General features: G+C 34.9%; 1 protein-coding gene across 1 annotated transcript; it reads left to right on the top strand.

Annotated features, from left to right (window-relative positions):
• Nucleotides 1–363: 363 nt before the first annotated feature.
• LOC115962022 (protein ASPARTIC PROTEASE IN GUARD CELL 2-like) lies at nt 364–1632 on the top strand. The gene has a single exon (XM_031080892.1). The coding sequence runs from the start codon at nt 364–366 to the stop codon at nt 1630–1632; it is 1269 nt and encodes a 422-aa protein (XP_030936752.1).
• The last annotated feature ends 11508 nt before the right edge of the window (nt 1633–13140 follow it).

The raw sequence follows: 13140 nt of genomic DNA, 5'->3' as shown, positions 1-13140 counted from the left end.
AGTTCATTTTAAATCCTATAAAAAATAGACCAAAATCTTGATGTTGATTCACTCAATTTTTTCTAGCTCGGTTCATTTATCATTGTTCTCTCTCCCTCTCTCTCTCTCTCTCTTGTATTTTACATTTACGCATAGGAAATTTAGGGTCTATTTGGGAACAGCTTATTTAGCTGAAACTGAAATATTTTTTGTTAAAAGTACTGTAAGTTAACTAAAATAGTACAATGAGACCCATAAATAGTACCAAAAATAAGTTGAATAGTAGTAAGAATAAACTAAATAGTAAAATAAGTTGACTTAAAACTCTAATCCTAAACGCAACCTTAGTATCCACTAATTGAGGGTTTCTAATACAGGTACACTATGGCATTCATTGTGATCATTTTAATTCTAGCTGGGATCACCACATCCGCTTCCACCACCACCGCAACCAACTCCACCAAGCTAGAGCTGCTACATAGAGAAAGAAATGGCAACTATAGCCATTGGTTTCAACAAAGAATGAAACGTGATGCCAAAAGGGTTGCGTACCTTATGAATCACATGGAGCAAGTTGATTTTGTGGGAGAAGTTGTTTCTGGTGTGAATGAAGGAGTTGGTGAGTACATCATTCCGATAGAGATAGGTTCCCCACCAATAGCCCAACATGTAATCATGGACACTGGGAGTGACCTAATCTGGGTACAATGCCAAAAGTGCCAGCAATGCCATAGCCAATTTGACCCTATTTTTGATCCGGCACGATCTTCTAGTTACACAGAAATACCATGTGAATCTTCAGCTTGCGATAGACTCAATGGAAAGCAGGATTGTGATCGTGAGGGTAGTTGCTCATACCGGGCATCATATGCTGATGTGTCTGAGTCCAAGGGAACCCTTGTGTTTGAAACTATAGTGTTTGGGGACGTTAGAATCCTAAACATGGCTATAGGGTGTGGTTATATGAACAAGGGCACATTTGGTCATCAGGCTGGGATTATGGGATTGGGAGCTGGACCCTTATCTCTTGTGTATGAGATTCCAGTTGGTGGATTTTTCAGCTACTGTTTGCCCAGCAGAGATAGCCAGGTGTCTGGATCGCTTGTAATAGGAAAAGAAGCTATCTCAACAGGTTCTGTATGGGTTCCTTTGCTTTCCAGCATAAAGAACCCAAGTTTTTACTATGTTCGGATGATAGGGCTTGGAGTCGGAGGCATTCGGCTGCCTATTTCCGAAGATATTTTTCATCTAACAGAATCAGGTGATGGAGGAGTGATCATAGACTCGGGGACCACCGTGAGTAGATTTCCAAAAGTAGCTTATGAAGCATTCCGTGATGCTTTTATTGCACAAACCATGGACATCCCTCGAGCACCCGGAGTGGATTTGTTTGATACTTGTTTTAACCTACCCAACACAATAGATATGCCATTAGTGTCTTTCCATTTCTGGAGTGATATTGGTGAGGTATCATTGGTGATTCCACCAAGAAACTTTCTTGTTGTTGTAGACAATATGAGAACAGCTTGTTTTGCTTTCGCTCCATCACCTGCCTCATTTTCCATCATTGGGAATATCCAGCAAGAGCAGATCAAGATTTCATATAATACAGTTGGTGGAACTTTGGGATTTGGTCCTGACCTTTGCATGTAAGGGACAGGGTTTTTTTTTTTTTTTCATTTTTTTTTTCAAAGAATCAAGTGAAAGACAATATGTGATCTATGTTGTTATTAAGGCATTATGTGAACTATGTTGTTATTAAGGCATTTATAAATATATTTATGTTGGCTTTGCTTTCATTTCAAGTGCTTCCCATTATTTGAGTTTCATTACTGATATTACAAAATTGTGCAATGTAATAGTTATAACTGATGGGTCAAATTTTTAATTCATCATTTAAAGTAGAAATAAAAAATTCCGTAGTATTTTTCTTGGCACAAATGAAAAATGTAAAATGGAGTGCTGCTTTTTTGTCACTTGATCCATCTTGGCAATGCTCGAGAGGACTAGTTCAAAGTTCAAAGAAACAGAAAGGGATCGTGTTGGTCATGAACCAGCTGCAAAGGGCAATGTGTGAAATACTGTGTAAGCCAGCTAGCTCAATTAGGCTTCTTCATTTCATGCATATAATTATCCGATTGTCGTTGAACAACTTTAAGGGATTGGAGCTTGATTGTAAATAACTAAATATTGTTCACGAACAAGTTTAAGGGTTGTTTCGGCTATGAAGGAAGATCTCTGTATGTTGATTAGCAAGTTGTGGATCTTTTTGCAGGTTTTGTGCATTTATTTGCTTTGATTTTATTTAGGTTTGTGATATACTGATATTATACCTGAGTTTGTTTGATTTTCAGCACATATATGGTATGATTTTGGACATAGGCATTTGGGTTTGGATTGCTAAATACTTGAATTTTGATTTAATTATACATGCGCCCTTTATTTGTAACGTGGTATTGTTGAACTTGGATTTATATTGCACTAGGAATTTATAGTTTTGTGTATTGTGTGCTTGGTCCATTGGATGCCACTTACACTTAGGCCTCTTGACTACAAAGTGCTGGTGGTGCTCTCCTATCTCTTTAACCTCTGTCCTTGGTGAAGGAAGGCGTTGAGCCAGGTTCTTTGTATGGCAGCAGTGCTAACAAAAATTTGACCATAGGCAATCTTGTTAAGGGAAGTATACCATTGATCACTTGGTGTTGTGTGTGTAAGGCAAGCAATGAATCAGTGGGTCATCTTTTGCTACACTGTGCAGTTCCTCACAATAATTATGGTTGTTTGTTATTTCGGCTTTTGGAATGCAGTGGGTGATGCCCCAAAAAGTGATTAGTGTATATATATATATATATATATATATATTTATTGTTGCTGGAAGGTACTATACAGGAGATTTAGGAATAGTATCACATGGAATATGACCCTATGTGTCTTGACTGGTTGATTTGGGACGAGTGGAATAGTTGAATATATACTTGAGGGTGTGGAGAAATATTTATTGAGCTAAACTGTAGTTTTTTGCACATTTTATTTAAATGGTATGATATCCTATGATTAATATATGCATCCATTATATATAGATTTATTAACCTGAAATTGGATATATAATTTTCTTAATTTGGAGGCAGGAGGATACAGATGTAGATAATGTCATCTCTTCCTAACATACCTGAGAAGTTGGCTAGATTTTCCACTTTCTCTGTTTAATATTTTTGTATGTTGCAACGAGTTTGCTAAGTAGAGTTGAATAGTTTTGGCATTGGGTTACAAAATGAGCAATCATTTTGCATAATTTTTATTTTGTAGACTATTTGTATTTGTTATTTGTCACCAAGTATCTGATTTTATCAATAGGCTATGATACTTTACAAGCAAAGTACTTTCTTTGGCAATGAATGTTGTCTGAGTCGTGTTAAGGATGTTTATATATAGTCTACATGCTGTCAAATTATTTATTTATTTATTTATTTTTTATTTTTTTATAATAGTTTTAGGTACTCTATATGTTAGTGTGACTATGGCTATGCTAGACATGACATGAAATTCTTTGAGTCAATGGAAATGGGACCCCATAATGTGACTGACAGCAATATAATAGAAACTTCAGGGATTAAAGGGTCGTTTTCCTTTTCAAAAAGAGCCTCTCATGGATGCTAAACTGATGGGAGAAGAATTACTTCCACAATCTGAGGCAGATAAGATTGAAGCTATGCTTCTAGATCTAAAGGTTGTTTGCACCACAGTACCCCCTGTAACATATTTATTGTGTGCAACCCCACTTTTGATGGATATTTACATCTGGAGAGGGTGGATTGTATTTGTTTACTGCAAAAAATAATAGCCAGTCTTAATTGTTTTCCATACACTGACTTGGAAGACTTTATATATACTTTGTAATGGACGGTATTCTATCTCCGTTGAAACGCCAAAATTTTAATGGTAAATAACCGGTTGATATTTATGTGCAGAAATCATCTAACTTTCACAAAAGATCATTTGAGTCTGCTGTTGACTCTATTTGGGCTATTGCCACCAGTCATCTTTGGGGCAGATCTGAATGTGAAAATTTTGGTTGTTTTTATCTTTTAAACCATCTACATAAAAAGTATTCTATCTCTTGTTCTACAGCTTGTGATTGTACGCACTGACTTGAATGGTCACCTGAAGGCCTTGAAAGACTATTTTCTTTCAGCAAAAGGAGATTTCTTCAAGTCCAAATTCTATCTGATAGAGAATCTTTTTTATTTTTTTTTGATAGGATCGTATTAAACACACGCTAAGAGTATCCACAGTAGTGGAGCAAAAAATATAGCTATTTGGCACTTATAAAAGTCACTTTATCTATTTTATCTTCTCACAACCCACAGTAATGGAGCTATATATTTAGCTATTTGATTAAAATAATACAAATAACTCATTAAAATAAAACATCCACACCAAAAAAAAAAAACACCAGCACAACACAAACATCCACCACCACTAGTCCACAGCAGGAAAGAAAAAACCACCAATCCAAATCCTTAATCTTTTTTCTCAACCCAGACCAAGCAAAATCACCAATCACAAACAAAATAAAAAATCACCAATCACAAACTCAAGCCACCACCCACAATTAGAAACCCACCATCAAAAAACCACTGCAAAAACGAAACCCACCACCATTGCCACACTCACTACCACCAGCCACCACCGCCCACACCCATTGCCACTGCCATCACCACCCATAACCTCAACCCAAATCCAAACCCAATCACAACCTAAACCCACCATATCAACCAAAACCTAGCAAAAACCGAAAATCATCGAGAGAGAGAGAGAGAGAGAGAGAGAGAGAGAGAGGGTTAACCCACCATGGCTAACCCCCTGCTGTCGCGCTGTCATTTGAGCTTGGATTTGACCTAGAGAGAGAAAACGACGGAGAGAAAGATCGGCGCTGGGCAGGGGCTTGGGTCGGCAGTGAGTGAAGGAATTGAAGCTTGCAATGGGAAGAAATGAAGAGGGTGAGGACTGACTGAGAGGAGAGAGGAGGAACAAGTAGAAATGGGGAAGGAGGAGAAAGAAAAAAAAAAAAAATTCTAACCATGTGTGAACACAAATAAAATATATATATTTTTTGAGCTACAATGCACATCTAAAAATAAATGTGCACTGTAGCTGAGAAGCAAAAAAATTTAGCTATAGCTCCACTACTGTAGCTCTATTTTTGTCATTAGCGATGCTACAAATAGCAATATAGCTATTTAGCACAACTGCTGTAAGTGCTCTAACGATTGATTCCAAATGATATGTGACTGGAATTATTAATATTTTAATATTTAGGATTTAGTGAATTGATTATATTCAGTTTCATAATTAGGGAAGATACCAAAATCTGCAGTACAGATCCATAACAATTACAAGATATTTTAAAAGCTATGCTTTAGAATAAGGTGTGGAAATTGAATAAGGATTTTTTTTAGCTCAACTCTGTTTTTGGGTATAAGCCTTGAAAGTTGTCAATTTATTTAGTTTTTAAATTCAATAGTTACAATGGGAGATGAGAGATTTAGATCTTAGATGTTTCTGTTGAAAACGTTAAAATGTATCAACTAGTTGAGCTACACTATTGTTGGCAGAAAGTTAGCAAACCATTGGCCAAGTTCACATCAATACATAAAACGAATTACAGTTGCAAGTCTGCAGCCTCTTTCTCTCTCTTTTTATTCGTTTTTTGTTTGGTCATCTTCTATGCATGAACTCATACTTCCATTGCATTTTATGTGGATAGAGTAGTAAGAGCCGAACTTGAGACCTAAATCAACAAATTACCACCGAAAACTTCCAAGATAACCATTCAAGATCTCAAATTGTGGACAAAGGATAATAATATCACTTTTAGTTAATAACTCGCCTAGATAGATATATTACTTTTAATTAATTCCTCTTCGTTCTTGTTCTCTTTTTCCTTTGTTGCAGTTTGGTGTTTGGGAAGAGGAAAATGTGGTGGGAAATTTGAAAGTGTTTGGACAAAGAGAAAGGTTAGAGGCAATAGAGAAAGTAATGTTGTAATGGGTTTTGGAATTTGGAGAGAGAGAGGGAGTACTACTACTACTAGTAGAAAGAGCATAGCACACATTACTACAATAAATTTTTGCTTGCAACCCTATAAATCATTAAATGTGCACTCATAAGTTAGTATTTATTAATTTAATAAATGTATTTTCTTCTTTGAAAAATGTGCACTCTTTAGTTTTTGGATATGATCACCACGCATCCTTGGTGCGGTGGTCACTCCACTTGTGGGGTGTGGGGGCAAGGGCCGAGGTTCAAGTCTCCAGGAGGGAGCTTCACATATATATACACTTAGATTAGGCTAGAGTAGAAATTCTATCTTGTATTAAAAAAAAAAAAGTTTTTGGATATGGCTTATGTCCACTGGACATGTGTCCAAAATAGGACACATGTCCATATCCTAATATATCTAGTGCAACCAGACACAATCCCAATCCTTACTTTTTAACTTGTGTCCTTGGGTACTTATTAATAAGACCCTTATAGAAATGGTCATTTAACTTAGTGGTTTGGTGCCTTGTATTAGGGCATTAGTATCAGATTAGTGATATATAGTTCCACTACAGGCCTTTGTGGTCAAGTAGTGATCCTTTTCCCAAGTACAGATATGGGCTAGCCGCCCCTATTAGTCAGTTAATTAAAGAAAATGTAATATTAACAAAATAAAATGATAAATTAAAGAAACAATAACAAACTCTTCAGTCAAATTGATTCAATCATTCGATGGATATGGTTCATGACCAAAACAGATTCACGATTTTGAAGAACAAATAATCATGGACCATGTGATGCGCCAACAACAAATTTAAATGGATGCCTAGGCGGCAACGCTAAATTGAGAAATGACCTTTCAGCACAAGGTTTATAAAAGCTTATTTTTATCATCTAGAATGAGTGAGTCTAATAAGAATTGGGTTCAAATTATTTTCCACTCTCATACTGGGGCCAAGAGTGGGCTAGGCAAGAGTTGACCAAGGCAAATTAACTAATCATTTAAAGACGGTACAACAAAGTGGTTCCTTCATGAAAGAAATAACCCAAACACTTGACAAGGGTTTTTGGGCCACTGAATTAATCCAATTCTAGCCTCAAGTCCTGGCCCATATTAGGGTTGGGGACAATTAGGTTGGTGTCCAACAACAACACCACCTCCCACCCAAAAGAAAACGTTAGGGACAATTTTCTTTTTTAAAATTGTATTTTTCTAAGGTCCAATATATATAAATTTATTCAAAGTTACAATGGAAGGGATATTTGAACTTATAGGTCTCCATTGAAAATATAAGAAGATGCTACTTGAAGTAGGATCTTGGCAATAACTTTTTAAGATAGTACGTTGTAATTAGAACAATATCATTTCACATGAGATCACTAACGCTTCTTTCAATTTGTACTAATCATAGTATATCATGTTAGTAATTGTAAAAAACTTTTGTACCCGTAAACTCATTGAACTCAACTAGTAAAAAGTAGATGTACATATTACACAATCCACACTAGTAGGGGTGGCAAAATCTAACACGACTCATGGACATGACACAAATTTAGTTGGTTCTAGGTTGAGGTTTAATGAGTTCATGTCATCTATGGCTTGAAATGACTGACCCATTTAATAAACGTGTTGTATTCATGTTCAACTCACGGAATATGTTTGACCTGTTTAACTAAATGTTATTTTATCAATAAACCCTTCAAAACCCTAGGTATATAAATTTATTTTCTTTCCTAGTTGCAATCTCCCATGCCTTATGGCCACCTCTCACTCTCATACCTCAATCTTACCTCACCTTACCTTATTTTCTTTGCCACTGTTACCCTTTCGTCACTGTGATGGCAAGTCGACGTTAGGAATGACAATGGGGAGGGGCATGATCGAAGGATGGAATCTTCACCCCCGCCCCGCCCCATATGACGGGAAAAACTTTCTTGCCCCATCCTTGCCCCTTGGGGTCCCACTCATAAAATTATACCTTGTGTTAATTTGTTCCATAGCTATTATAATTTTTTTAATAAAACATGTTTTATTAATATAAATATACTTGAAATTATAACTAAATATATCCCATCAAATCAAACTAATTTTTAGTAAGAACTGAATAATATTATTGTAGTATTTAACAAGACAATATCACACAAAACAAAAATCTTAATATCCATGCATTTAAATAAGCTAATATTGATTTGTTTGTTTAAATAGTAGGGATTTAGGATATGAAAAATTACAATTATAGCCCTTATCAATGTGGGGCGGGACAAGGATGGGGTGGGGAGAGGCTAAAATGTCTAAACCCATCTTCGTCCCACATAGATCGTGGGACGGGGAAAACCTACTTAGGGCGAAGTGGGGAGGGGCGGGGCAAAATTGTCATCCCTAGTCATCGTCCCTCTTGTCCTTCATTTCTCTCTATCACTCAAAATCCTAGTCATCATCATCCTTTACTTTTATCTCTAAACTCTACCATCGCTTCATCTTTGTCGTCTTTTACCTTCACCTTTATCTATTTTCCTTAAATTGATTGTTGGGATCTGACATTAGCTGTTGTGGTTTATTTTGTTTAACATATTGTGATTGATTAATTGTGATATTGAGATATGCGTTAGTTGTGAATGATTATTTGTGACGCATTTATTCTGTTTCTAGATTTTATATTAAAAAAAACTATATGTTTGATTTTTCATGGTTCACATTAATTGGGTTAATACTAAAATTTGGAAAAAAAAATATTTCACTTTAGTAACATCTGATAAATGGATTGACACAACTGGCTCATTTAATAAACAATTCATATTAGGGTTAAGAAATCATGACCTGTTTAATAAACTTGTTGTGTTTGTGTCAACCTATGTAGTCAAATAGTTATAGATTGACACGACACAAACCAAACACACAAACACGAATTGCTACTCTTATAAACAACTGAGAGTTCAAGACCACTCAACCCCCAAAATAAAGAAATTCCTAACATGGCGGGCATACCCTTTGCCTTTGATTGGCTTAACAATAGATTGGATACAATTATACAATTTTGTCAAAAGGAAAAGAAGAATCGTATAAAAAAAATGTGGTGGAACTATTGAAGTAGAATTGTAAAAAAATGCACAAGTGTTTCAAATTTTAAAGCCTATCTAATATAAGGCCAACTCTCTATATGTGAAAGACTTGTATACCTTGTAGAGTGTGTCATTATTCTAAGATAAAATTTGGTTTCAAACATGTTTTTAACTTTGAGCTCCAACTATTAATAAAAAGATAATATTTATTTTTAACATGGATAATGTATATGACCCTTTTTTTAGAAGGATATATGACCTATTTAATGCAACCTACCAAGTGAACAAAATGTTGGAAAAATAGCATAGAGTGAATAAGAAATTGATGTTTTCTATGTTCACTTGAAGATGTTATTAAAAGTGGTAAAACCTGAGTCCCACATAGAAAAGGAAAGAGATAATATATGAATTTATATGTTCATGAGTTGGACATTGGGTTGGGCTTTTGGCATATGTGGACTGGGTCTATTTGTCCAAATAATAATATTTTATTATTTTAATTTTTGAGTTAGAAACAAAGTGCCTGTTCAGTAACGTATTATTTTCCATAGTCCCTCATTCATAAAAACAAATTTTCAGAAAACTCTCCCAATAAGAATATTTTTGTGCATTTCATTTTGTGTCAAAGAGAGAGAAAGAAACATTGAGTAGTTCACAAGAGCATGACTTTGTGTGCTTCATTTTCGTGCTGTAGATTATTTTATCCTAGGAGACAGACGTCCGTGAGTCTCAAAGCACCACAGTGATTGTGTGAGGGGCGAAATCTGCTTTAAGAAGATTGTGTAAAACACAAGACTTGATCTGAACCATTCATCCTTCATGCATTTGGTCTGTGAGTTTTTAATTATTTGCAGATTTCTTCTTATATATAAAGTATCTATATATTGTGTTTGTCTATCACATTTATTTGTGTTATTGCTTATTTAGATTTGTATGTTGTTTCTTTTGCTTTATCACAAAAATAAATTGTTGAAATATATCCAACAGTCTTAAAGCAGATTTATATATTTTAATTTATTTTTGTGATTTACAGTGAAGGGAATTTCGGGTTTGTTGAAAATCATTATCGGCAATTTTTATTTCCCTGGGTAAAGCTTGAAAAAACTAGTTTGAGTTTATCGTTTATTGCGAAAGGTATTATGTGTTTATCGTTACTGTGAGTCTCTTTGATATTATGCCTTTTTGTCTTATTTGCTTGGCTGGGCATTATTTAGATTCTGTTGTTTAGTGTGTTCGCATTGTGCCTACTCTATTTTTGCAGTTAGCTTGACTTTTTATTTGCACAGTAACGTTTGAAAGTATATATTTATAATTATTTCTTAAACTTGGCTGGTTTTGAGGGTTCAATTTGTTTAAATTTTGTTGAACACAGATGTCAAACAAAATTGTTGTGAAACCTATTGTGGCTCAAACCAACATGAACCTTTTTGCAGTGATTTCTGAAGTGGACTTGGTAGGAGGAAATACCGAGGAATGGTGGATGGACACTGGGGCTACTCGCCATGTATATTCAAAAAAGAAAATGTTTTCTACATATAATCTTGTGGGTAATGGAGGAAAAATTTTCATGGGAAATTCCTCAACCTCTAGATTGAAGGAATTGGAAATGTTGTGCTCAAAATGACTACAGGCAGGTTTCTTACTTTGAAAGATGTACTCCATGTACTAGAAATTCAAAAGAACCTTGAATCTGGCTCATTGTTGAGCAAGAATTGTTTCAAGTTGGTCTTTGAATCTGATAATTTTTCACTCTTTAAGAGTGGAATGTATGTGGGTAAAGGATATTTGAGCAATGACTTGTTTAAGATGAATGTAATGACTGCTTTTCCTACTATTGATAATAATAAGGGTACATCTTCTGTTTACATGCTTGAGTCATCTAATGTATGGCATGGTAGATTGGGTCATGTTAATTATCATTCTTTACATAGACTAATCAATTTAAATTTACACGCCTTAGTTGACATACTTGAATTGTCAAAAATTTGAAATGCACAAGAATTTGTTATGGGTGTTTATTAAGTAAGTAAGGATGAGACATTAGAGATGTCCATTCATTATAAGAATGAAGTTGAGAAATAATTCAATGAATACAATAAGTTCTTGATTACCATAGAACTTGTGGGGGGAAGCTATTATTTCCACTTTATTTTTTCATTGAAATTCCTTAAAAGAAATCCACTAAGACACCTTGTGAATTATGGAAAGAGTGATCGCCTTTCTATAAATTCTTCAAATGTGGGGGTTTTTGATGAAGGTGGTGGTTCCTATTCCTAAAGGATAAAGAACCAGTGATTGTGTTTTCATTGGTTATGGTCATAATAGTAGTGCATAGTGCTTTCTAATTTATGAATCTATTATTTTTATATGCATGACAATTAATTAGAATATATTTCAAGTGTTAAACTTTCTTAAAGAAAGTTTGAGTCTACGTTTAGTATCTCTCATGATCAAGAGTTGATGGAAGAGAAGTTGAGCCTAAGCGTAGTAAAAGGACAAACGTCATGGTTGTTTGGTCCAAAATTTCTAATTTATATATTAGAAGATGAACTTAAAGCTTCAAAGAAGCAAAATCCTAAAGTGCCTTCTTGGAAAAGAGATTGTCAATAGTGCAATAAATCCATCTTTGAAATCTATGCATAGTAATCGGTGGATCTACCACTTAAGAGTTTGAGAGTTGATGAAATTATTGACTATTACAAGGAAAGACTTGTTGTAGAAGGCTATAAAGATAAGGAAGATATTAGTTTTCTTGATACACAATAAACCAAAGGGGTTTATGGTTCTTCTATAAGGAAACAAAGTGTGTAGGCATGTTAAATCTTTGTATGGATTGAAGCAAGTTTCAATGCAATGACATGAAAAATTTGACAATGAGATGATGTCAAATGAGTGTAGATTTAATGCGGCTAGTGTGTAATGTGAAATATATCACAAGGGGCTATGTCGTTGTCGGATATGCGCATGTAAGTGTTGTAGATGTGATTCAAGTAATTAAATTTTCTAATACATCTGATGGACTTTTCTTATCTTAATCACATGAGAGATGTGAAGATAGTCTAGTGAGAACACCTTATATTAAGAGCATATGTATTTTCATTGGAAGTCTTTATAAATCTAAACAAACATGCATTGTTGGATACTTGTGCCTCCTATTTGTGTATATTGGTAGGGCACAGAGTTATGGTAGATCTCAACATATTTGTTGGAGACATAATACCATGAGGCAGTTACTCCCAAATGGAAGTGATTCCAAATTATAAAACGGATTCATAATTAGTTGTTTGAGTGGAGAGCAAGTAAACTGCTCACTGAGCGGAATTGGGTTAAATCCTATAACCTAAAAGTCTCCGAGATGGCAACCCAACCTAGCTGATTGGAGATCCCAAGATCTAGGTTCAAAGGGACAATCGAATCGTGGAGACTAATTTTTATCACTATGGAGATAAAATCTCCCACCAATTCCTATGATGAAATAGTGATGCCTGTAAGCGATATTCAGGGTAAGCTTTGCTTTTAATGATTCTTATATCTTGGAATTCCAAGTGGGGTATAGCAGGATACTCTTAATAAGAGTCACCTATATGAGTGTGAAGTGGGCTGCTTCCATGAGACTTTCAAGGCTGAATTCTCTAAAGCACTTCATGAATTTACTAGGATATGTTCAGAGCCGAAATGAACACAACTATAAGAACGAAATATGTTCGAAAATGAGCTGTGTGAATTCTATTGTCTTGATATACACAAACGGCTGACAGTTCAAAAACATCGTGTTTACTGATTAGCTAGTATATTCGATAGTCTTTCATAAAGGAAGGTTCAAAGCCAAAAGCTACATCTCCCGATATAGTAACTTTTCTTTTACTCTCTCTGTGTCTGCATCATCATTTGCATTGTGTTTATCAGTTTCTATTCATGTGGGGGATTGTTGGAAAAATAGCATAGAGTGAATAAGAAATTGATGTTTTCTATGTTCACTTGAAGATGTTATTAAAAGTGGTAAAAATCCTGAATCCCACATAGAAAAGGAAAGAGATAATATATGAGTTTTGTACGGCA

This window comes from Quercus lobata, chromosome 9 (assembly GCF_001633185.2).
Source record: "Quercus lobata isolate SW786 chromosome 9, ValleyOak3.0 Primary Assembly, whole genome shotgun sequence".
NCBI classification, from domain to species: Eukaryota; Viridiplantae; Streptophyta; class Magnoliopsida; order Fagales; family Fagaceae; genus Quercus; species Quercus lobata.
This window is presented reverse-complemented; position numbering and strand designations above follow the sequence as displayed.

Excerpts from the sequence above, each read along its gene's own strand:
- LOC115962022 (XM_031080892.1), top strand. The coding sequence starts at position 364 with ATGGCATTCATTGTGATCATTTTAATTCTAGCTGGGATCACCACATCC.